Source organism: Eriocheir sinensis, chromosome 27, assembly GCF_024679095.1.
Source record: "Eriocheir sinensis breed Jianghai 21 chromosome 27, ASM2467909v1, whole genome shotgun sequence".
NCBI classification, from domain to species: domain Eukaryota; kingdom Metazoa; phylum Arthropoda; class Malacostraca; order Decapoda; family Varunidae; genus Eriocheir; species Eriocheir sinensis.
This window is the reverse complement of record NC_066535.1, coordinates 10,933,351-10,959,199: the sequence shown is the minus strand read 5'-3', so window position 1 is coordinate 10,959,199 and position 25,849 is coordinate 10,933,351. Positions and strand designations below refer to the sequence as shown.

The following is a 25,849-nucleotide window of genomic DNA, read 5'->3' as shown; positions in this document are numbered from 1 at the left end:
TTCCCCTCTCCCTTCCCCCCGCCTCCTTCCTTCCTCCCTTGCCTGGTGGCGCAGGGAGTTCCCCGGCAGAGCTACGTCATGGATAGGATGCATCTGTTTGTTGGGCGAACCTGTTTGAGGCTTCAGCTTCTTGTTTGCCCACGTAGCGTCTCCTTTTATTAATGGTTCAGCTTACGTATCTCCCTTTGTATGAACGTGTTTGTATCCCACGCTTCCGACAGCCCAATAGCCCTCCCACGTGGACCCCCCCCCCCCCTGTACATGGCACCCCTCAGCTCCCTATCAATGTAATGTACCCTGCGCCTCCTCTGCCCTTCCCTGCCCTGCCCTGCCCTGCCCACCCGTGCTCTACACCGCCGCGGGAGGAGAGGAGAAGGGACTTTCCCGGCTGAACATTGATGGCCCTGATACGCAGCGTCGTGGTAGGGGAGGACTTCTGTGCGGGTGAATCTTTCCATATTGAAACTATCTGTATTGAATATCTGATCTGCGAGTAGCTCAGAGGCTGGATATTCAGGAACAAGCGTGTGCGTTATTTTTTTAATTGACGTCACTGGTGCCTTGTGTTGCGGTGAACGCCTTTGTTTTTTTTAATAAGACGAGGTGAATTTTCTTATCCCAAAATACTAATAGTAGTTATACGAGGATATCTAGTGCAAGCTTGACCATGATTTTTATTCCCGTGCATTGTAAGAAGGTTAATGGATTAATTCAAAGGAAAATAAGTGTGTCTTGCAGTTAGCGTTTAATTAGCTCTTTCGTTGTCGCTAATTAGAACTTCGAAAATGGATTGATTTGGAAGATATTCAGTGTTGTGAATATAAATAGGTATCCTGACAACATGATCAGTGGAATTCAGGATTTGAGATGAACTAAAAGAATCTAGATCTGTAATACGTTCATAATGAAGTTCAGAGGAGTGAATATTGTAATAAGAAAAAGTACTATGATGTAGACCTCTGACCTCTCTTTCGGCCACTCATCTACACTTTCTTTACAGGACAGTGATTAGCGGACTATTTTTCCCCCATTTAGTGTTGCCCTTGAGCTGTTTCCTTTACTGTAAAAAAAAAAAGGGGGGGTCGATTTCTATCTTTTTTTCCTTCCTCGCATCATCCAAGAAAAGCTAAACAGAGTGGATGAGCGAATTATACATCTTTTGCGATCGTCTCATCCTTTGTTGGTCCTTTTCTCTTCTTTCCCTTTTCACCTTTATCATCCTTCCTCGTTTTCGTAATAAGCGTGTTTTTTCTCCCTTTTTCCCACATGTAATCATCCCCCTTCTCCCTCCTCCTTCTCCTCTTCTTTCTCTTCTCCCTTACTTTTATCATCCTTCCTCGTTTTCGTAATAAGCGTGTTTTTTCTCCCTTTTTCCCACATGTAATCATCCCCCTTCTCCCTCCTCCTTCTCCTCTTCTTTCTCTTATCCCTTACCTCTATCATCCTTCCTCGTTTCCTTGATGTGTATTCGTTTTTCCTTCTTCCCACATGTAATCCTCCTCCTCCTCCTCCTTCTCCTCCTCCTCCTCCTCCTTTATTTACTCTTTTTGTTCTCCTACCTCTTTCCTCGTCCACTGTTTGCGTTGCTTCCTTCCAGCCGTCAAAGCCACTCCCTCCGCCGTCCCTCCTTAGTGTACACCTCCGTCGGCTTCCCTTGACTCGCTCCATTCTCTCTTCGCCGTTTCACTCGTTTTCGTCGTTTCCTTCAGCCAGATTTCCGTCCCTCCTCTTGATGCTTCCTTTCCGTCGTCCCTCGCTTCTTCCGGCATCCATCCATCACACTAAAAGAGTTCAGTGAAGCCTAACCGCTGACAAAAATACAACACTTTCACATTCCTACATCTCTTTTTATCACTGAGGCAGGAAATTCATGGAACCTCTGTGTGGAACTGCAAGAAAAGGGTGGAAGGCGCACGAAAGACTTTGGTCCATATTCTTATACGTATCGGGCTCGCATGTCGACTAATTTCCAAACCCACAGAGCAGATTAACCAGTTTTTTTTTTTTTTCATTGGTGATTTTCCCGTTCATGGTGCCGAAGTCGTGCAAACTATCACTAGCGTCACAAAACAGTTAGTCCGTGGAAGTCCCAACAACTTCTACAGGTGAACTGAGGCTGCGATACGTTTAAGAATACATGGGTTTCACTCTTAACCCCTTGGCTGCGGATTTCCTACCAGAAGACATCACCAAGCTACAGGACTGGAACAAAAAGTGTCTGCTACAATTCAGTGAAGAAAAATGTAAAGTCCTGCACCCTGGGAGGAGATATCCAGCACAGCAATACCACATGGGAAAGACTCCACTATCCACCACAGAGCCAGAGAAGAACCTGGGACTATATGTTACCAAGCTACCACTGAAGGCCAAATCCATGACAATCGCAGCGGACGAAAAATACGAAAAGGCCTTGATAAAACAGAGAATGAAGGAAAATATTATACTCAACCTTTATTTATGGCCTCGAGGATACATTTGTTGCATTTATAGATACGAGAGAGTTTAATTAGATAACTTGTATAATTTTCTCACAGGCCTCTTTTTTTTTTTAGGTCTCCGTTCAAGCCAAAGAATTAGAGTGTACATTTAGTCTTTATTTTGTTTTATTTTGTTATTTAAGCGCCATTACCGAAAGACGCTAGGCCTAATGGACATGTAACTACTGTACTTTTTTTTAAATTTTCCTCTTTGATTTCTTGGTGTGTTTTCTTCTCGAGTTTTTTCTTCTCATGCATTTTATCTCCTACTTTTATTTTCTTCGTAGCTGGGTAGTTTTTTTTCCTTCCAATACTTTTTTTACACTATTTTCCCCTCCCTCCTTCATTTATTGGTATTTTTCCCGATATTTTTCTTCCCATACTTTTTGTCCTCTTTTATTTCTACCTAGTTTTCTTTTTTTCCCAATACTTTTCCTCTCATACTTTTTTTCCTCCTCTCCCTCCTTCATTTCTTTGTACTTTTCTCTCCCGATATTTTTTTTCCTCTTCTCTTACTTTCCATCTCTCCATTTCTCCCTAATTCTCTTTTTCTCCTGATGATTCTTCTTCGTAATTTTTTCTTTCGTCTCCCACTTTCACTTCGTTGTTGTTTTCTTTTTCTCCCCATCCTTTTTACTTTGGTCTCCCTCTTTCATGTCTGCAGTTTTCTCTTTCTTCTCATGATACGGTACACGACATATCTTCTGAAGCCGATACACACTGCACTAAAATTTTTCTCTCTGTAGTATTTTCTTATCCTTTGACCCCGCTTATATCAGTGCTTATTGGTTGCTGCTTCATTATGTTGCTGTTATTGTTGTTTTTGTTTACGCATGCACAATTTCCCCCCTGTCAACATCGGCCCTTGCTTCCTCAAATGTGAGAGACGCATTTCACAAAACTTTTCATCGTAATTTCATGTTGTTGCTCTTTTGTTTTGTATTTTCGTGCCATTTTTCCTGTTTCGATTTGACTTTCTTTTTCTCACGCACTGATATTCAAAACTCTTTATCACTAACACGTTGCTTTTCTCGTTGTTGATTTATTCATGTATATATATTTGTTGTTTTCACTCTTTTTTTCATATCTTATTATCTTCTCTCGATAATGCTTTTTTTCTTTCACACTGATATTCAAAACTCTTATTATAATTTCCACGTTCTTTTTCTCATTGGTCATTTATGTTCTGTTACGTACTCTTGCTTTTCATATCTCGTTATTATTTTTCACTCTTTCATGCCTTTATCTTTCTCTTTCGATATTACTGTTTTCTTTCTTGCACCGCTATTCAAAACTCGTACCACTTCCACGTTGCTTTTCTACTCGCATATTAATATCCGATTTTTTTATTATTATTATTATTATTCACTGCTCTTTGAATCATTTTGTAATACTATTTTCACGCCTCCTCTGATGTATCGATATATTCTTTTTTCTTCTCGCAAACTGATATCCAAAACATTTATATTCACACATTTTTTTTATTCACAGCACTTTGAATTGCTTTTGTAATACTTTTTCACGCCTCTTCTGTTGGTTTGGTATATTTTTCTTCTTGCAAACTGATATCCGAATTTTTTCTTATATTCACAGAATTTTTTCGTTTAGGTTTAGTTTTTCTCTGATTTCTTTTAGGGGAATCAACCAAATTTGCTTTTTTTTTTTCAATCCACGACATCTACACTCACACCCACACCCACACGTTGTATCGCCGCCCATCCATGTCACAACGACAGAGGCTCACATTTCATCCCCGTCCGGTGCGTCACAGAGAAAGAGAGACAAGTTTCAACCTCCTTTGATGCGTCACAGAGAAAGGGACATTTTTCAACCTCCTTCAGTTCGTCACAGTGAAAGAAGGCATTTTGACACGTGTTTCTTGTTCCAGCAAGGAACTTCAAGGACTTCACTGTTAGGAGCACCGTCACGTCCCCTCGCCACTGAGTGCTTTCCCTCCAACTTTCTGTAACCAACTGAAGGTTCGAGCATGGAAGCCGACAGGTTAGGTTCGTCAGCCTGGAAATCCCAGGATTCTACCAGAGCAAACCTTTCCCAGAGTTCAGTCGCCCTGACCTTGCCCCACGACCGGGATAGCGGGTCTTCTCCTTTCCCGACTTTCTAATTCAGCTGACGGGTGACATGCGCATGTGTTGTCGGCGCCACGAGCTTCAGGGATGTTTCATGTTCCCCATATTAAGCTTATACAGTGTTGCTCTGTGAATTGCATGTGTGATCTTCAACAAACTCGTAAACTTGACAAAAAACAAACAAAAAACACACAAAGGCACAAAAAGTATAGGACGTTTGGGTTGCTGTGTTCAGTAGCAAATTTTCCAGAAGGGAAAAAAAATTATTAAAAAAATTCTTTAAACTATCCTTAAATAAATCTTTCCGTAAAAATTATTTGACGTTGATACGGAAAACACAAGGGCAGGAAAGTATCCTCCTCTATTAAGCAAAAGTGAACTCAAAGGTAGAAGGCTTGAGTTTTAGTTATCTATATACAACTAAGAGAGAATTACATAGAATAGAAAATCAGACCACACAGACCCCATGGTCCAGACTAGGTGGTCTGTCCTTAAACCTAAGTGGTTTTACATTAATCAGATGGCTCCAAAACGTTGCTTTTCTAATCTAGTTAATATTAAGTTCAAGGAAGTGACGGTCGAGCTTGTTTTTAAAGGAGTCAATCGTGTTACACTGGACGCTGAGAGAGAGAGAGAGACACACACACACACACACACACACACACACACACACACACACACACACACACACACTTTGTTCTTCAGTCCAGTGGTTAGCGCGCTCGACCCACAAACGAGAGGGCTTGTGTTCGATTCCCTGGTGGAGTGGAGATGGACGGGCAGTCTCCTTAATTTTTGCCCATCTCCACCCAATAGTGAATGGGCTCCAGGTCTGTGTTGGGTGTGAGGTTCCAGCCTGACTCAAAGATCCGTCACCTGAGCCCAAAGTTCATTAGGGCCGGGTACTGGGTGACGACCGTGAGTCCAGCGCGTGATCAGACCATGGTGAATGACGCACATATACTCTGTGACCAGTAAGTTTTGGTCGGTATTATTATTTTCTTTTGTCTCTCACATTAACTATTTCCAAAGACCATTAAAGAAATTCATCAGGTTTTGGGTGTTTTTCAGGTTCATAGTAGAGAAGAAGGGTCAAACTACCACTAGGGTCATGAGGGTACCTATGGAAATACCCGAAACCTGTACGAAAACCTTGTTAAATGTGTATGCTTGGGCGCCGAAATGTTTAAGAAAATGGATCTGTGGTTCTATCCCAGCTCACGGCAGCTTCATGGAAAGAGGGGTAACCGTAAAAGGGCTATTTGGTCCTTAGGTGTCTAGCTCGGGGATGTTCATTAATGGGGGTTTTTAATATCATTGGTTAAAAAATAGTTTCACGCCACTGCACTGAAAGCCAAGGTGCCGCGTCACGGTACAAACCATTTCATCAGACAGCCACACGCAAGAAGAAGTAAAAACAAAAATGAAGGTCACGGTAACTTGTTTGGATAATAAGTTTTCTCGCAGCTCTCAGTTTTTACCTTGATTAACTGACTATTTCATTTTACTCTTTTTACTTACCGTTTTCCTCGGCTAACTAAACCTAATAGTCTTCCATCCTTTCTCTTTTCATAACTGCAGATCATTATTTTGTCACGCAACATCTTTTTTATCATTGTTTTCTGTTTACTCTTTTCTTGAATTTTGGGACATCTTTCCTTAATGCGTCTGTTTTTGCCCTCCCTTCAGCGTCCCTCACACTCTCCACCCTCTGGTCTGACCATCCTCATTCACCCTACCATTATTTTATTTCTCTTTTCTCCCTTCTCCCTTCTCACCGTCCTATCCCATGGCCTCTCACTTCCCTGGTTTTATTCTCTGTTCCCATGTTTAGACTCATCTTTCTCTCTCCTCCCTTCCAGCTATTCTTCTGCTCTCCTTTTCCTCCTGTTTTTCTTCATAATCCTTTCCCTCTCCTTGCCTTACCTTTCTGTCTCCTTATATACACTCATCTTCTCTTATCCCTGCTCATTCCCTTCCTCCCTCACTCTACATGACTATATTCACTCTTCACCCCTGCCACAACCACCCTGCCATCCCTGCACGCTTCTGCCTGTTCCCCCTTGCCTATACACTCCTCTTCTCCTCTCCCTGCTCATTCCCTTCCTCCCTCACTCTACATGATTATATTCACTCTTCACCCCTGCCACAACCACCCTGCCATCCCTGCACGCTTCTACCTGTTCCCCCTTGCCTTCCTTATCTCCTCCCAACCTTACCCTTCATATTTGTCCCCCCCTGCTCCTCGTCACCCTGCGCTCCCCTACCGATCTCAGTCCACCCCTGTTGCTTTCATTAGCTCACCCCTGTCGCCATTTCTTCACGTTCCTTCCTTGCCGCCCCCCTTTTCTCCCCTGCCGCTCACTTTCCTCCCTTCCCGCCCCCTCCCAGTCCCCGCCGCCCCCTCCCAGCCCCTGCCGCCCCCTCCCAGCCCCTGCCGCCCTCTCCCAGCTCTTGCCGCCAACTACCAGCCCCTGCCGCCCCCTCCCAGCCCTTGCCGCCAACTACCAGCCCCTGCCGCCCCTTCCCAGCCCCTCCCGCCCCCTCTCAGCCCTTGCCGCCCCCTCCCAGCCCCTGCCGCCCCCTCCCAGCCCCTACCGCCCTCTCCCAGCCCTTCCCGCCCCCTCCCAGCCCCTCCCGCCCTCTCCCAGCCCCTGCCGCCCCCTCCCAGCACTTGCCGCCCCCTCCCAGCCCCTTCCGCAAACTCCCAGCCCATGCCGCCCCCTTCCAGCCTCTTCCGCCCCCTCCCAGCCCTTGCCGCTCCCTCCCAGTCCCTGCCGCCCTCTCCCAGCCCTTGCCGCCCTCTCCCAGCCCTTGCCGCCCATCCCAGCCCCTAACGTTCTCTCCCAGCCCTTGCCGCCCCTCCCAGCCCCTACCGCCCTCTCCCAGCCCTTGCCGCCACCTCCCAACCCCTACCGCCCTCTCCCAGCCCTTGCCGCCCCCTCCCAGCCCCTGCCGCTCTCTCCCAGCCCTTGCTGCCCCTCCCAGCCCCTGCTGCCCCTCCCAGCCCTTGCTGCCCCTCTCAGCCCCTACTGCTCCCTCCCAGCCCCTCCCAGCCCTTGCCGCCCTCCCAGCCCTTGCCGCCCCTCAGCCCTGCCCCCCTCCCAGCCCTTGCCGCCACCTCCCAGCCCCTTGCCTGCCCCCTCCCAGCCCTTGCTGCCCTCCCAGCCCCTGCCACCCCCTCCCAGCCCTTGCCGCCCCTCCCAGCCCTGCCACCCCCTCCCAGCCCCCTCCCAGCCCCTGCCGCCCCTCCCAGCCCTTGCTGCCCCTCCCTGCCCCTACCGCCCTCTTCCAGCCCATGCCGCCCCCTCCCAGCCCCTACCGCCCTCTTCCAGCCCTTGCTGCCCCCTTCCAGCCCTTGCCGCCCCCTCCCAGCCCCTGCCGCCCCCTCCCACCCCTGCCGCCCTCCCAGCCCCTCCCCGCCCCTACCGCCCTCTCCCAGCCCTTGCCACCTCCTCCCCCTACCGCCCTCTCCCAGCCCTTGCTGCCCCCTCCCAGCCCTTACTGCCCCTCCCAGCCTTGCTGCCACCTCCCAGCCCCTGCCTCTCCCAGCCCCTGCCGCCTCCCAGCCCAGCCCCTGCCCTCTCCCAGCCCTTGCCCCCCCCTCCCAGCCCTTGCCGCCACCTCCCAGCCCCTACCGCCCTCTCCCAGCCCCTGCCGCCTCCTCCCAGCCCTTGCTGCCCCTCCCAGCTCTTGCCGCCCCTCCCAGCCTGCCGCCCTCTCTCAGCCGTTGCCGCCCCTCCCAGCCCCTACCGCCCTCTCCCAGCCCTTGCCCCCTCCCAGCCCCTGCTGCTCTCCCAGCCCTTGCCGCCCCTCCCAGCCCTTGCCGCCCCCTCCCAGCCCCCGCTGCCTCCTCCCAGCCCTTCCCGCCAACAACCAGCCCCTGCCGCCCCTCCCAGCCCTTGCTGCCCCTCCCAGCCCTTGCCCCATCCCAGCCCCTGGCGCCTCCCAGCCCTTCCCAGAACTATCAGCCCCTGCCGCCCCTCGCAGCCCTTGCCCAACTCCCAGCCCCTGCCACCCCTCTCAGCCCCTGGCGCCCCTCCCAGCCCTTGCCGCCAACTACCAGCTCCTGCCGTCCCCTCTCAGCCCCTGCCGCCCCCTCCCAGCCCTTGCCGCCAACTACCAGCCCCTGCTGTGCCCTCTAAGCCCCTACTGCCCCTCCCAGCCCCTTCCGCCCCTCCCAGCCCTTGCTGCCACCTCCCAGCCCCTACTGCCCTCTCCCAGCCCCTGCTGCCCCCTCCCAGTCCCTGCCGCCTTCTCCCAGCCCTTGCCGCCCCTCCCAGCCCTTGCTGCCCCCTCCCAGCCCCTGCCGCGTCTTCCAGCCCTTGCTGCCCCCTCCCAGCCCTTGCCGCCCTCTCCCAGCCCCTGCCGCCCTCTCTCAGCCGTTGCCGCCCCTCCCAGCCCCTGCCGCCCCCTCCCAGCCCATGCCGCCCCCTCCCAGCCCCTGCCGCCCTCTTCCAGCCCCTGCCGCCCCCTCCCAGCCCCTACCGCCCCCTCCCAGCCCCTTCCGCCCCCTCCCAGCCCTTCCCGCAAACAACCAGCCCCTGCCGCCCCCTCCCAGCCCTTGCCGCCCCCTCCCAGCCCCTGGCGCCCCCTCCCAGCCCTTCCCAGAACTACCAGCCTGCTGCCCCTCCCAGCCCTTGCCGCCAACTCCCAGCCCCTGCCTCCCCCTCCCAGCCCTTGGCGCCCCCTCCCAGCCCTTGCCGCCAACTACCAGCCCCTGCCGTCCCCTCTCAGCCCCTGCCGCCCCCTCCCAGCCCTTGCTGCCAACTACCAGCCCCTGCTGCCCCTCTCAGCCCCTACCGCCCCCTCCCAGCCCCTTCCGCCAACTCACAGCCCCTGCCGCCCCCTCCCAGCCCTTGCCGCCAACTACCAGCCCCTGCCACCCCCTCGCAGCCCTTGCCGCCAACTGCCAGTCCCTGCCGCCCCTCAGCCCCTGGCGCCCCCTCCTAGCCCCTGCCGCCCACCTACCAGCCCCTGGCGCACCCTCCAAGCCCCTGCCGCCCCCTCACAGCCCCTGCCGCCCCCTCTTAGCCCCTGCCCCCTCCCAGACCCTGCCCCCTCCCAGCCCCTGTGGTTTCCTCCCAGACCCTGTTGTTCCCTCCTAGCCCCTGCAGCCCCCTCTCACCAACTGCTGCTCCCTCCCCTTTCTCCTGATTACCCCTCCCTCGCCCGCCTCTCAAGGCCAGCGGGTGGGTAGTGTCGGGGAATCCCAGTGAGTGACCCGCGGCCTGGGCCTCGCTCATCTTCACTCAGACTGTCAGCGTGGGAGTTTATATATATACATATATATATCTATCTTTATATAGAGAGAGAGAGAGAGAGAGAGAGATATATATATATATATATATATATATATATATATATATATATATATATATATATATATATATATATATATATATATATATATATATATATACACACACACACACACACACACACACACACACACACACACATATATATATATATATATATATATATATATATATATATATATATATATATATATATATATATATATATATATATGTGTGTGTATATATATATATATATATATATATATATATATATATATATATATATATATATATATATATATATATATATATATATATATATATATATATATATATATATATAGCGGTCTATGTCTATTTCTGGCGGGGTAGACGGTCACTGTTGTTCCCCTCTATCTATTAACAGTGGTGTCACACAGGGGTCTGTCCTATCTCCCAATCTTTTCTGTTGTTCATTGATGATCTTCTTTCCAAAACGAACTGTCCTATCCATTCCTACGCCGGTGATTCCACTCTGCATTATTCAACTTCTTTTAATAGAAGACCCACCCTTCAGGAACTTAACGACTCAAGGCTGGAGGCTGCAGAACGCTTAGCCTCAGACCTTACTATTATTTCCGATTAGGGCAAGAAGAACCTGGTGTCCTTCAACGCCTCAAAACACAGTTTCTCCACCTATCCACTCGACACAATCTTCCAAACAACTATCCCCTATTCTTTGACAACACCCAGCTATCACCTTCCTCAACACTAAACATCCTCGGTCTATCCTTAACTCAAAATCTCAACTGGAAACTTCATATCTCATCTCTTACTAAATCAGCTTCCTCGAGGCTGGGCGTTCTGTACCGTCTCCGCCAGTTCTTCTCCCCTGCACAGTTGCTGTCCATATACAGGGGCCTTGTCTGCCCTCGTATGGAGTATGCATCTCATGTGTGGGGGGGCTCCACTCACACAGCTCTTCTGGACAGAGTGGAGGCTAAGGCTTTTCGTCTCATCAGCTCTCCTCCTCATACTGATAGTCTTCTACCTCTTAAATTCCGCCGCAATGTTGCCTCTCTTTCTATCTTCTATCGATATTTCCACGCTGACTGCTCTTCTGAACTTGCTAACTGCATGCCTCCCCCCCTCCCGCGGCCCCGCTGCACTCGACTTTCTACTCATGCTCATCCCTATACTGTCCAAACCCCTTATGCAAGAGTTAACCAGCATCTTCACTCTTTCATCCCTCACGCTGGTAAACTCTGGAACATTCTTCCTTCATCTGTATTTCCTCCTGCCTACGACTTGAACTCTTAGAAGAGGAGGGTATCGGGACACCTCTCCTCCCGAAGTTGGCCTCTGATTTTGGACACTCCTTTAACCTCTGTTCGGGAGCGGTGAGTGGCGGGCCTTTTTTTCTTTTCTTTTTTTCTTTGCGCCCTTGAGCTGTCTCCTTAGATGTAAAAAAAAAAAAATATATATATATATATATATATATATATATATATATATATATATATATATATATATATATATATATCTCTATATATATATATATATATATTTAGACACACACACACACACACACACACACACACACACACACACACACACACACACACACACACACACACACACACACACACACACACTTCTATTTCTGCTTGTGTTTGTAGATGGATATAGTTAATTAAAAAAATTAGTCACTTATATTCATAATGATTTACGTTACGTATATATATATATATATATATATACATATATATATATATATATATATATATATATATATATATGTATATATATATATATATATATATATATATATATACATTCACCTTTATACATAAAAATCAAGCACATTATTTCTGTTACCTATTGCTACCAACGTTATACAACCATTTTTTTCGCCGCCTAAACCCTCGTGTTGCTTAGTGCTGAGCGGGAACCCCCTTGAAGGGCTGGAGGAAGAGGAAGCGAGGCAGATGAGTAGTGAGGATGCGACCTGCTTGGCGGGTTGTAAGGGGCTTGGTCCGCCCACCCTCGGAGTGTGTCCACCAGAACAGGGACTATTTGGGAAGGCGGCAGTAATAGTCCTGTCACAGCAAACAAATGTTTTGTAACCAAATAGTTTTTTTGTTTTTTTTCATTAGAAACATATTGAGTAGGATATCTAAAATATACATATACACCGATGGTCTCTGCTTTTCTTCTTATTCTGTCCCCAAAACGGCTTAGTGGCAGTGGCGTCGCGAGGGGGGGAGGGGCTTGGGGGGACATATGTCCCCGGGCGCAGTACTTAGGGGGCGCCAAAGTGTGATACTTGGAATGTCAGAATTGATAGAGTGCCAAGTGGAACTAGTGAAGATGTGGGTTTGTGAGCAGAAAATGAGATGGAACGATAGCTGAAAGGTACTGCTGACAGAATGCTTACTGAAATGGTCGAACGATTCATCAAATTACATAACTTAGATCCCAAGTTTTTCTTTCTGTTGGATACTAAAGGACTGCTAGATGCAAGTGATGAAACAAACATCAAAGAAAGGTGCATTGTCATGGGAGGTTTCTATGACACGGACTTGGATGGCTTAGAACTTTTCAACGAAATTGTAAACTGCAAAATGTTGCTCAAGACACGAGATGACGTCACTGTCACAACGCCACAAGAATTGCTTCAACGCCACAAGAATTACTTCACTTTATAGTACAGTATGGAGATGAAAGTGTTTCTCCAAACCTTCGAGTGTGTCTTCAGATATTGCTAACCATCGCAGTATCGATTGCTAGTTGTGAGCGATCCTTCAGTAAGATGAAACTTATGTTGTCTTACCTTCGTGCAGCAATGGGCCAGGAAAGGTTGTCGGCTTTGACTCTACCAAGTGTGGAACAGGAGGTCACAAATACAATCAACTTTAATGAAATAATAGACCAATTTGCAGCAGAAAAGGCAAAAAAAATACATGTTTAAACATAATGCAAGATGCATTGACACATTTATCATGTCAAGCAGACAGGCTGTATATAATTTTCCAGTTCGTTTTAATCTCTAATTATCTCAAAAGTTCTGTACGTGCAACCCTCTTAATATCACATCCTTCCATCCATACAGGCCCCATGTTGTATACTACTGATCCTATTTTGAAGTAATATAGAATTAGTTGTTGTTACCTGATACACATTTAAAAAAAGATTATAGTTCAATATTGCAGCATGCGAGTGAACCTAAGAACAATAGGTTATACAAGCAATTTACTCATTGAATGTATTAGTATGAATCTAATTATTTTCATCATCATCATTAGCTGTTTTGAGTTTATCTGGAAAAGTCATGCTGAAACAGCATTATAATATAAAAATTAGTTACATGTATCTCTTGATTTCATGTTAAATTTTGTAACCCACACAACTGTCAGTTAAAAACCCTCGCTTCACTTTTATCCTTATTGCCCGGGGGGTTGTGGGAGCGCCATTACTGACTTTGTCTCCGGGGCCAGCAACCCTCGCGACGCCACTGTTTAGTGGGATGCAGCCTAAAATTCGTGTGGCTAAACTTTCAGAGGGATGAGCGGCCACGTGCACGAGTGACAAAGATTTCCATGTGCGTCAATTACAATTCAAACACTACACTAACATCGGACGGAGAGAACAAAGGACTTTGGGAAAGTCCTCCTAATGATGATGGTGATGATGATTATGACGATGATGATGCTGTACTTGAATACCAGTGAGAGATTAACATAACTGTTGTTGACATTATTAACAATAATATAAGTATGTTTCCGCCATTGCGGCGGCTGCAGGGTTAATCACACGACCCGACTCGTTTTGACTCGCTCTAATGCAGTAAACCTGTGAGGTACGCAATACACCTCGAGTAAGCACGTATCAAACAACAATAGAACACAGTTACTAGCATAAACCAAATGTCACCTTATCCTACGAGACAATTAACACCAAACTTATGTAATTTACAATATTGAGCGATCTTATAACAGCTTTACAGTTCCTCTCTCTTTCCTGTCTGCTGCGGGGACAGGCAGGCGGACACCGGCTCCTCTCCTTACCCCTCAGCCAGCGCAAGGGGAAGACCTCCGTGCCCTGGCCCTATCGCCTTCCTTCTATCTCTGGGCCTGAGGCGAGACCCCGCCCCCCCCATCCCCATAGCTAGCACTTTTAACCCCGGGGTTAGGGCCTCTTCTTAACACCATCTATCCCTGCCCATCTGATCTCCCCTGCCTCTGTATTGTGTGAACAGCCCACTCGGGGCGCACCTACAACTCGCTCGGAGGGCCCCGCTCTTTCTCCCTATATTATACATCTATGTCCTTACATTATCCTTACATTACATTAAGCCATACATGTACCCTCCATAGGCGCGACACTTTACTTACATTAATCCATACATTTACCCTTCATAGGCGCGACAGGCCGACAGTCCCGTAGGCGCGACTACAAAGTAATATATATTTAAATGATCTCGGAGGCATACTTTAACTTTCCCTCAGTGAGTATAAACAATCTTTCATTTCTTCTGTGCCAGCCTCCTCGTGTAAAGGCATGACCACACCGAGGCATGAGTGCGAGCTTTACACAGCTATATAGTCACTGACATTCATCCTTTCACCGTAACTATCATCACTACCGTGACAGGATGGTGAATTTGTATATACAGCTTTACTTTGGGTCAGTAACGTCTTGCTAACGTAATTTAGTCTATGGCAAATTTAACTTATGTACATTCATCCTACCTCTATGTGTGCTTAATGTTTCTGACAACTCAAATTTAACTTATGTACATTCTTTCCTACCTCTATATGTGCTTAATGTTTCTGGCAACTCAAATTTAACTTATGTACATTCTTTCCTACCTCTATGTGTGGTTAATGTTTCTGGCAACTCAAATTTAACTTATATACTTTATTTCCTACCTCTATCTGTGCTTAATGTTTCTGGCAACTCAAATTTAACTTATGTACATTCTTCCTACCTCTATGTGTGCTTAATGCTTCTGACAACTCTCCCTCACCCAGCCCGATCATACACCCCGTCCTCTGATTTCGATGCCCTTCCTGACCCCAGCACTCCCGATTGACACGGGCTTGGCACTGGCACCGAATTGGATTGGATCTCCACCCCCACTTCCCCACCCGAGTGACTGGGTTCTAAGGCAAATTGAAACTAATATTTTGCACGCCCATCTGCAATGCCTTCACATGCCACTCAGGCCAGTTTTCTCAGAGGCTCACGTACGGCTCTCACAACCACCATTTCCAAAGACCACAAAGGAGAGTAGTCGTGTTTTCATTAGTGTTGCTCCCTTTTATGGTGCAGAAACTGTCAAACTATTACTAGACTCATAAAATTACCAATAGGAATGCCTACAACCTCAAAGAATGCCTTGCCAAATGTGGGTGTACGAGGCTTGAAATGTTTGAGAGTCTGGACCTCAGTCTCATGATATTGTCGATTACTGGGTCATAAAATCGGTCCTTTGTCCTGGCGCATACGGTTTCATGTTCACTATCAATACAAAATTTAAAGTGATCGCTAAAGAGTGAGGAAACACAAGGCTAAAAGATAAGCTAACTCTCCTACGTATTGATAACACATCGACAAATTATAAAAATTGAACTTCATCAGATATACACGCCTTCGTTAATGCTTGTGTGGTGTTTTTCGGTATCTTCCTCTTTTCACATCAACAAGTCCTCTTTGAGTCTGTTGTAATGGCAGGGTAGATTGTAGCGTGCTGTCTTCACCACGAGGTCAAGCCAGTCCTCATACTGCACCAACCTGCAGGAAGGATTGCAAGTATGTTATTCGATGCAGCCAGAAGGAACGAGAGGGAAGGAAGGTTGCATTGAGGGGATGGTAGGCCTGCTGACGTGAGATGATGGAAAGGCCAGCTTATGACCTTTTGGGGTGCTCATGAGTCAAAGGAAGGGCATATATGTCAAACTAGGAAAGAAGGATAAAAATGTCAGGGTTGTAAAATCATAACATTTCAACAGAACGTATTGGGTGTATCATAGAAAAGCAAAGGTCATTCAGTCCACGAATAAATTGGTGAACTATGGGCAAGTATTTCGTGGATAATATAAATCAAAAAGAAAAATTTGAAAGCGAATCCGCCAAGAAGAAAAGAGACAATATTATAAGGCAGTGGTAGGTATGATGTAGTGCGACATAGTAGATCTTTGAAGGTGTACCTACCCCTGCTCCTGAGCGTCAGTCAACCTCACAACGAACACCCTCGAGTAGTTTTGTTTGAGGTCCGTGCAGAGAATTTGTCGGAGGGCGAAGGTCAAAAGGAAGTCCCCATCACGGGCTACCGGAGAGCTGCTGTCTTCCGCCGCCCTCACCTTGCCGCTCCCAGTCAGGTTGTTGAGCTCTGTGGGAAGGGAGTTACAGGTGTTTTATGGGAATGTTTGCGTGTGATTTCTCTGCCAGATTTCTTGTAAGTGCTATTTTTTTCAGTTTTAGGAGGGAAAGGTCAGGCTCTCTGTTCGAATGATAACCAGGGTTGTTGACTGCGTAGAATTATGTGCATGTGATTTTGTTTTCTTACTCTCTTTCTAACTCACCTGTGGAAGACTGGACTATGGTTTGCACCTGGTTCTGCAGCGCGGGAGATTCCACCAGCAGCAGCTTAACTCCCGAACCCTGTTGCACCATCGCCAGCAGCCAGCCGGTGGGGTCGGCCAGTCTCTCGGGGTCACCGTTCTCAAAAATATCGTGTACCTGAAAAAGACCATTGAAATATTTAGATAGGCACCATCTCCGGCACATCTCAGAGGTCCCGGTTTCGATTCCCTGGGGGAGTAGAGAAGGATGGGCAGTTTCCTGTCATACGTGCCTCTGTTCCTCTCCTGAGTGTGTGAGGGTGTGGTGTGGGGTGTCAGCCCTAGCCAAAAGAAGAAAAAAAAGACTTGTCACTATGCAGCTCCCAAGCTCTTTTGGAGAGGGGACTGGCCAGCGATTGGGAGTTCCATAAGTCCATCGGAATGTGGTTAAGAGTTCAGGGCGTGTTCAGAACATGGTGAATAAGACGCACTTTACCTATAGTCTAACACTGCATCAGGAATGTGCGGTTTTCATCTGCTCACCTTGAACTCGGGTTGGAGGTGTTTTCTGAGGATGGCCAGGGTCTTGTTGCCTGAGGTGTCTCGGGCGTGGAGGAGCAACACTACCTTGTCTTCACGCAGTGGCTGACGCGGCGCAGGTTTTTTCTTTCCCTCTAAAATGAAACAAGTAAATGATTAAAGACAGCGAAAGGAGAGAAAAAAATGGACCAAAAAATAATAACTTCAAGACAACAACGAAACAATTAGGAGATGCCATAAGCGATTAGATTAAAGAAATTGGAAGAAAACTCATATTTTAGCTACTGTATCCTTTTTCCGCATTTAGCTTTTTTTTTTGTCACAGGCGTTTATTTGCTTTTCTGAGGGCGCGATGGGACTTAGTGACTGAATAATTGACTTGACGGAGAGGGTGTTCACTGCCTCTCCATCTGATACTGACCTCTCTTGGCCACTCGTTTCTACTTTCTTTATAGTTGCAGTAATTGGCGGGCTTTCATTCTTTATTTATTTTTGCCCTTGAGCTCCTTCATTACTGTAAAAAAGGAAAAAAACAAATTTCTGTGCCGCTGAGTCAGTGATCGTTAGCATTAAATAGATTCACAACGCATTATTTTTTTCTTATGTGCCTTGTGTTAGCTTCTATATTTACACACAGCGATAAGATACAGCAAACGGACCTTCTGCGGATATCTAGATTTTCTTTGTGTGTGTGTGTGGAACAGAGAGAGAGATTGAAAGAGAGAAAGAAAGAAAGAGAGAAGGAAAGAAAGAAAGAAAGAAAGTTAGAAAGAAAGAAAAAAGAAAGAAAAAGAAAGAGAAATAAAATAGAAAACGAGAGAGAGAGAGAGAGAGAGAGAGAGAGAGAGAGAGAGAGAGAGAGAGAGAGAGAGAGAGAGAGAGAGAGAGAGAGAGAGAGAGAGAGAGAGAGAGAGAGAGAGAGAGAGTGTGTGTGTGTGTGTGTGTGTGTGTGCGGAGGATGTAGAGGAGACAGACCAGTAGATAAACAGGAGATAAAACAGCGGATGCACTACGTTGCTCTTCACACAAAGGAAAACAAAAAATTACCTTGAAAATATATATGTAAGGTTCGATTAAACATGGCCAGAAAATACATGTTGAGCACTCGTGGACTTATTGTGTGTGTGTTTGCTATTTTACCCATAAGTTGTGTTGTTGTTGCTGTTGATGTTTTGATTTGTCTGTTTTTATTTGGTTTGGTTGTTTTCGTTTTCGTTTTGGTTATGGTTTTGAATCTTTGTCTGTTTTTTTTTTTTTTTGTTTTTGTTTTTACCCGCAAGCTTTTTTTTTTCGTTTTGTTTTGTTTTGCTTTGTTTACGTTTGGCTTGGTTATGTCTTTGTTTTGTTTTTGGTCCTTTTTTTTTTTGTTAATTTACCCGCAAATTTTTTTTTTTTTTTTCGTTTTGTTACTTTTGGCTTGATTATGTCTTTGTTTTGTTTTTTATTATAGTTTTGATTCTTTGTTTGTTTTCTGTTGTTTTTTATCGGTTCCTTGATATCATCCCCACAAGCTGATGTAACAAAAATATTTCATAATCATTAACAGGGAAAGCTTGATCCACACCTGCTGGTCGGCGACGCAAGGCCAAGAGGTCGCCGAGCCATTGCGGTTGACAACGGGTTGCCACCAGCAGAAGCGACACCACCACCACCACCGTCACCAGCGGCAGCCCCACCACCAGGGCCAAAGTAAGCTTCTCCCGTTCCCTGCGAACCAACGGTGAGTGAAAATATAACATAGGGAGCCGTAGAGGTTGTTCTTGTTGCACCTGACAGTCCCTTCCTGACGAGGCAGTGTAAAGTGATTTCGAGTAATTTATACTTTTTTTTGCCATGAGTAACAAAATCAAGGAGTTTGGCTTCCGATAATGCAAGAAAGTTTTTGAAATGAGAAAAAAAATCTGAACTGTTTGTCATCGCATTCTTATCAAAACTGGTTAATTTGAATAAGCAAAAGGAAATTTGTTAGTTAATACATAAATGAATATAAAAACAAACAAACTTAGAGAAATCAGTATATGAAAACAAATAAGAAAATTAAGAAATCCCAATAAAGTGTATAAAATCAAACAAACTCATAAGGCTCACGTGAGAGGCAGGGGGGCCATTGAATCCTTGCCGTTCTCAACCAGCGGAAGGGAGGACCTGCAGCTGTTGGTGGAGACGAGGACTTGGGGAGGAATCAGACTCAAATCGGTGATCGCTTTCATCTGCCCCGCGGCCGCGGTCACAAGGTTAAAGAAAGCATGGCACGATTAGAATAGGTTTGCCAATTTGTACACATCCTTCCTCTCAGCATATAATATCAAGAAGAAAGGCAATAAAACACCGGAAAATTAGCTGAGGCGTAAAAATGAGCAGTTATGAAATTAGTGAGAGTTTATCAGTCTGTAATTTCATAATGGTTTGTTTGTTTCTTCATCTCAATTTTCCGAAGTGAACAATGACTAGTTTTTCCTACATCTCAGGTTTTCCAAGTTTTGCTTTCCCCAAATATAAATGATGCGTGCAAAACGATGAATAAACTCAGTCCTGTCATCACCCCCCCCACCCACCCACCCCCCCCAAAAATAGTCCTAAGTCACCATGATAGGGCTGGCATAGCAAAGAAAGGGAAGTGGCATAGCAGACAAACCATCATTCACAAGCCAAAAAAGGAAAACAAATGTAGTATGACTAGACCAAACAAAAAGCATGAACACGAAAAGGATGAAGAAATAACCAGATAATTGATAATAATAATAATAATAACTCGGCCAGTAGTCCCACTCACCACGAAGCAGTAACAGCCGTCGGGGTCGAAGTCGTAGGCGATCTTTAGGGAGCCGCTGTTCTGGCACCTGTTCTTGAGGTGAGGATTCCGGCGAAACTGTAACAGCATGACGTGTGTATGAGAGAGAGAGATAGATAGATAGAGAGAGTGTGTTTACATAGATATACATAGTTATTCAGACCACACAGACCCTATGGTCCAGGCAAGGTGGTCTGTCCTTAAACTTAAAAGTGGAATCCTATTAAATTTTATGTCACCAAGTCTTTGTATTTCAACTTAGTGAATGGCGAGGTGAAGGAAGTGGCAGGAGAGAGAGAGAGAGAGAGAGAGAGAGAGAGAGAGAGAGAGAGAGAGAGAGAGAGAGAGAGAGAGAGAGAGATGTGTGTGAGGAGGATGTAGAACGGTAGACAATTAAGTAGATTCGAAAGTAGGTAGAATTGGAAATCAAAGAAATAGTGTTCATAAGCATTTTTTCCCTTATAACCGCTAACATTATGGCTTCGCTCCGACATAGACGCGTGACTACAGAACTAATGATCATCAATTGCATTAGGTCATGTATATTTGTTTTCTTTTTCTTTTCATGAGAGAGAAGGAAAGAGATATTGAACAGTTACATTGACGTGGATAAGTTTGCCTGTTCTTAGATGCAACCTTCGATACTCATTGTGTTATATTTCAAAAGCGTGGAAAAAAGATGCATGAAATGGTGAAGACGAACACTGTTGCTTATACTTCTTCTTAATTATAAAAGAATGGAGTAGATAGAAGGAGGAAAGAGAAAAGATGGAAAGAGTGATAGCCTGCAAGAAACAGTGACACAAGGAAGAAAAGAGTAACAATAATATGGAAAAAACTACAGAAGGGAATACTCAGAATAAGAAACGATAAGGACAGCTGACCATTAAAACGATTACCATAACACCATAACATGCATAGGAAAAATAGAAACACCGCTTAACTTTAGGGCGTGCAGTGTGGCATAACAAATAGGGAACAAAAATAATGTGATGCCGAAGATAGAGATAACCATTGAAATAAGATGATGATGCTACCCTGAAAATACGTCCAGAAGAAAGGCATTTAAAAAGAGTTCAGGGCAATTAACTTATTTTTCCGACTCACCTTTTTTTGCACACGTGAGAAGTCTGTAGAATATTTACATGCATAGGCCTCGCTCTTCTCGATGATCTGGTGAAAGAAGCAGATTGTGGAATTATTTTATCAATCAGTAATTCTCTCTCTCTCTCTCTCTCTCTCTCTCTCTCTCTCTCTCTCTCTCTCTCTCTCTCTCTCTCTCTCTCTCTCTCTCTCTCATCTATCTATATCAATCTTACACATACACCCACAGACTCTCCTGGTATTAAAACTGACCAAGAGATTGACAGTGTGTGTGTGTGTGTGTGTGTGTGTGTGTGTGTGTGTGTGTGTGTGTGTGTGTGTGTGTGTGTGTGTGTGTGTGTGTGAATCTTACTTTGTATGTGTCAATACACCAGCCGCTCACTCTCGGATCGGTAGGAAGAATGATAGTTAGTTCTTTGGGCCTGGTAAGAGAGAGAGAGAGAGAAAAAACAGTTAAATAGATAGATAGGTCAACAAATAGACAAATGCAGGTTAACTGAAACTCCAATCACCACAAGAATAACCACAAAATTTAATAATAACAATACCAGAGTCTATACCACATCAAAATAATACCACCACAACGACATCCATCCATCCATCCATCGCTAACAACAATCAGAACAGCAACATCTCCGTATATTGAGGTTTCCCGTTCTCCCCATGACCACTCACGTGAAGGACAGTAAAGGTATCTCAGGGGACAGCAGCAAGCCCAGACTGGGAAAGCATTCAGACTCGACGGGGCCCATCACCCCCGACACCTCGTTCTGCTCCACCTTCACCTTCCACTTCCCGCGCAGTACGAGCTGGGTGATCTTGCCTTCATCCTGTCCATAAACATAGGGAAAGAAAAAAATAGAGCGATGGATAGACTTAGCTGGATGGAGGGAGGATTATTGATTAGAAAGATAGGTAGATGGATACATAGATAGATAGATAGATAGGTCCGTAAATATCAGGAAAGAAAGAGGAGCGATAGATTGTTAATTATGGGCAGATAGATGGATGGGTAGTTAGAGAGAGAGACAGACAGACAGACAGACAGACAGATCCGTAAGCTCAAGGAATAAAAAACAGAGCAGCAAAAATTGTTGTTAGATAGTTGGACGGATAATTAGATTGATAGACTGATAGACGGATAGATATAGGCAGATAGATAGGTCAACAGCCAACAGCTTACCTGGGGCCGAAGCTTGTGATCTTGCTTGTATCCATCGCAGTTCACCCGGCTGATTATCAGGCCATCTGAAACGTTGCCCCAGAAACAGACGTTGAAAAAAATTAAAATAGAAACTCAACCGAGACCAAAAGTTACTGAGAATAAATCCCACACTTGCAGACCATATGTGTATATTTACCAAGCAGTTCCGGTGGACCATCTTCAGTGGTAAGAAGTAAGAGAGGACGTGAGGTATGTCAGCACGGATCCTCATTTTTTTTTTTTTTTACGGCAAAGGAAACAGGTCAAGGGCAGATAAAATGAAAACAATAATGAAAAAAAGATACTTCCAGTCCTTTTCCTTGCCATTGAAGATGATGCCAGTGTCCGCCGAAACTGTTAGGTAACTATGCATCTTTCTTCTGCAAGAGTTGGTTTTATCCCCATCAAGAGAAACACGTCAGTCTACCAAATGTTGCAGCAAGAGCAGACGTCGAATCAAAAGCCAAACTGTCTCTCACTTCGAATCGGCTTTCCATCAAAAACATGTCGCCCTTCAACTATAGATACAGGAGCAGGAAACGTCCCACAGGATCTATAAACATAACGTCACGAGCCAGTACAACAAAGATGTCTCAAACGGAAGTTTTAACAATTATCGTCTTTGTTCATGCACAAAGGCATTTCCGTTAAGCTGTAGAATTTTCAGATCCTTTCTCCATATTTGATTAAACTTTTGAGAACGATTTTTTTTTTTTTTTTTTTTTTACAAGTGAGACTGCTCAAGGGCAACAAAAAGAGTGTAGAAAAAAAGCTCGCTACTCACCGCTCCCACAACAGACAAAAGTAAAGAGTGGCCAAAAGAGAGGTCAATTTCGGGTGGAGAGGTGTCTTGATACACCCTTCTTGAAAGAGGTCAAGTCATAGGCAGGAGGAAATGCTGACGAAGAAAGACTGTTCCAGGGTTTACCAGTGTAAGGGATGAAAGAGTGATGATGCTAGTTAACTCTTACATAAGGGGTTTGGACAGTATAGGGATGAGCTAGAGTAGAAAGTCGAGTGCAGCGGGGCCGCGGGAGAGGGGGAGGCATGCAGTTAGCAAGTTCAGAAGAGCAGTTAGCATGAAAATATCGATAAAAAATAAAAAGAGAGGCAACATGGCAGCGGAATTTAAAAAGTAGAAGACCGTCGGTAAGAGGAGATGAGACGAAGAGCCTTTAAATTTGCTCTGTCCAAGAGAGCTGTGTGAGTGGAACCCCCCCCCCCACACATGTGATGCAGACTCCATACGGGCGGACAAGGCCCCTGTATATGGACAGTATCTGTGCGGGGGAGAACTAGCGGAAACAGTACAGAACGTCCAACCTCGAGGAAGCTGATTTAGTGAGAGAGGAGATAATTATGGAGTTTCCAGTTGAGATTTTGAGTTAAGGATAGACCGAGGATGTTTAGTGTATGAGAAGGTTACAGCTGAGTGTTGTCGAAGAATAGGGGATAGGTGTTTGGAAGATTGTGTCAAGTTGATAGCTGAAAAAATTGAGTTTTTGAGGCGTTCAAGGACACCAGGTTGTTCTTGCCCCAATCGGATCGGAAATGATAGTAAGGTCTGAGGCAGTGAAACCTATACACATGGAACGGACACTTACTTGCCCCAGCCTTGTCATTAAGCCGCTATTTTTTTTTTGTTATTGTTGTTGTAATTATTGTTATTATTATTATTACTAGGTTTTTGCGACGAAGGGACGGAGAAGGCGTAAGAATGAGGTACAAGTCCGCTATCTTCATAGGGTAAGAGCGAAAGGTTCTGCACAAAAGCTCACCAAACTTCATCTTGGGAGCGTGTACCTATGACTTTAACAATTATGGAACAGGCATTGATGACACCTAGACCACACTTTACTTGCTGCAGTGATGGCAACAGCTTGGTGGCTCACTTCCACTCACCTCTCCTTGAGCACGATGGGTTTCTCATGGTGAGGTTGAAGGAGTAGGTTGAGGCCCTCTCATCAGACGCCACCTGGACCCCAGTCACCACACACTGCTCACCCACCGCCGCGGAACCTTCCCAGGGAGATAGACAGATGGTAGACAACACTATAAAGAAAACATAACCTCGTAGTTCTAACGATGAAATCTCAAGGATGAAGGAAAGAAATGGATTGATAACTAATGTTCCTTTAATCCTCCCCAGAGATAGACAGATGGATAGAAAACACAACAGTCTGCCCCAGAGTTTCTATCCAAAAGTATGTTGTATTTTGTACTTCTAACTTGTTTATTGTTATAGCATGAAAGTATTTTTTTTTGTATTTATCAATCACTTAATAACGTGTTTATAAGAAATGTATTAATCGTATGCTTTTATTCCATTTGGGCGAAATTCGATCACGAAAACATGTCAAACAGCAAGGGTGACAAGCGCGCCTGTTACAGTGTGCCAACTTGTGCCTTTGTTGGGGCAGCACTCAACGAGCTTTGTGTGTGTGTGTGTGTGTGTGTGTGTGTGTGTGTGTGTGAGATATTCACGTAGCTTACGTGATGCAACCGGGGCACCCTTCCGTCAAATATTTCCTAGTACACACACACACACACACACACACAGAGAGAGAGAGAGAGAGAGAGAGAGAGAGAGAGAGAGAGAGAGAGAGAGAGAGTGTGTGTGTGTGTTCCTGTCCTTGCATGAAGTCCTCTACACCCGTAACTCATCTTACCTCCGAGCAATGGGTTGGCCAGGAGAATCAGAATGCTTAGTGAATACACTGGGCGGACCATCTCAGCTCAAGTAGCATTATTACCTGTGAATGTAAGAAACACAGTAATAATATGCACATAAAAGTAGTATTACACATGATAATTGAGAATGGTATTGGACCTTGTGAGAGCCCGAGCGAAGGGATTGTTGCTGCACTTAGAAAGACTATATCGACTATAATCGTTTCTCTGAAGGATTAGACAGGGTGATCAGAGTAATCAAACATCCCCAGCTACAAATGTGAAAATCTAAATCTAAGGATCAGATCACATGCTCATTACTTTTAAAAGAATGGCTTGGCTGAACACTGACGCACACTGTAGGGTGAAACAGACAGACTGGCCACTTTATGACACCCCTGTCTATACGTATATTCATCCGGTGTGCTCTCTCTCTCTCTCTCTCTCTCTAAAGAATAAATGTGAAAAATGAACGTAAAAATTAAACGTGAAGACTAAATATAAAGAATAAGTGAAGAATAAATAATATTTATTCTTCACTTATTCTTTATATTTAGTCTTCACGTTTAATTTTTACGTTCATTTTTGTGATCCAAGTTATTCATGATCGATGGCACGTCTTGAATATGATCATTACTTTTAAAAGAATGGCTTGGGTGAACACTGACGCACACTGTTGGGTGAAACATACATATTCACGCAACTCCCCGGCATACTGCATGGCCACAGATTATGTCACCCCTGTATATATAGCTAGGATATAACTTCCTTCATCCATCGTTTCGATTTTCTTCATAAAACCCAGCTTTCCTGCACTAATTCTCTCTTTAAATGAACTCCATCCCATCTCTCCTCGTAGTGCTTCTATTGCTGTTCTTTTGGATGCTTCTATAAACACCATCTTGCCATTGAATTTTGGGTGATTTCTAATTTTCTAAAGTCCTCCATTCTATATCTGGTCAGTGGTCACTTCTGCTCCATAGAGACTCTGCGATACTGCCATATACCTTTTCATAGGCATCTTCCATGTTCATACTTGTTGATTTCTCTGCTGCCAGCATTCATGATCATTCCCATCAATGTCATCATCTTTCTTGCCTTTCCTTCATTGCTTTTCTTCTGGGCATC

At 45.3% G+C, this 25,849-nt stretch overlaps 2 protein-coding genes across 15 annotated transcripts; one reads left to right on the top strand and one right to left on the bottom strand.

Moving 5' to 3' along the window:
* Positions 1-5,383: 5,383 nt before the first annotated feature.
* On the top strand, positions 5,384-14,017 carry LOC127004284 (basic proline-rich protein-like). Its single transcript, XM_050871845.1, has 4 exons — positions 5,384-5,482; positions 6,956-8,423; positions 8,500-9,637; positions 14,014-14,017. Exons 1-4 carry the CDS (start codon positions 5,384-5,386, stop codon positions 14,015-14,017), a joined length of 2,709 nt encoding a protein of 902 aa, XP_050727802.1.
* Positions 13,669-25,413, bottom strand: LOC127004129 (uncharacterized). Of its 14 annotated transcripts, XR_007757656.1 has the most exons (16): positions 25,043-25,147; positions 24,721-24,804; positions 23,954-24,103; positions 22,031-22,095; positions 21,523-21,677; positions 21,200-21,269; positions 20,851-20,916; positions 19,726-19,821; positions 19,041-19,162; positions 18,517-18,659; positions 16,956-17,086; positions 16,434-16,590; positions 16,063-16,240; positions 14,837-15,642; positions 14,718-14,777; positions 13,669-14,657 (listed from the first exon to the last, which is right to left on the bottom strand). XR_007757656.1 is itself a non-coding variant. In XM_050871516.1 (14 exons), exons 2-14 carry the CDS (start codon positions 24,779-24,781, stop codon positions 15,543-15,545), a joined length of 1,494 nt encoding a protein of 497 aa, XP_050727473.1. In that variant the 5' UTR covers positions 24,782-24,804; positions 25,359-25,413; the 3' UTR covers positions 13,669-15,542. The 14 variants fall into 14 exon arrangements, 7 of the variants coding, with proteins under 7 accessions (XP_050727473.1, XP_050727477.1, XP_050727479.1 ...); XR_007757653.1 differs by having other exon boundaries at positions 14,718-15,642; XR_007757650.1 differs by lacking the exon at positions 14,718-14,777 and having other exon boundaries at positions 13,669-14,717; positions 14,778-15,642.
* Between the last annotated feature and the right edge of the window lie 436 nt (positions 25,414-25,849).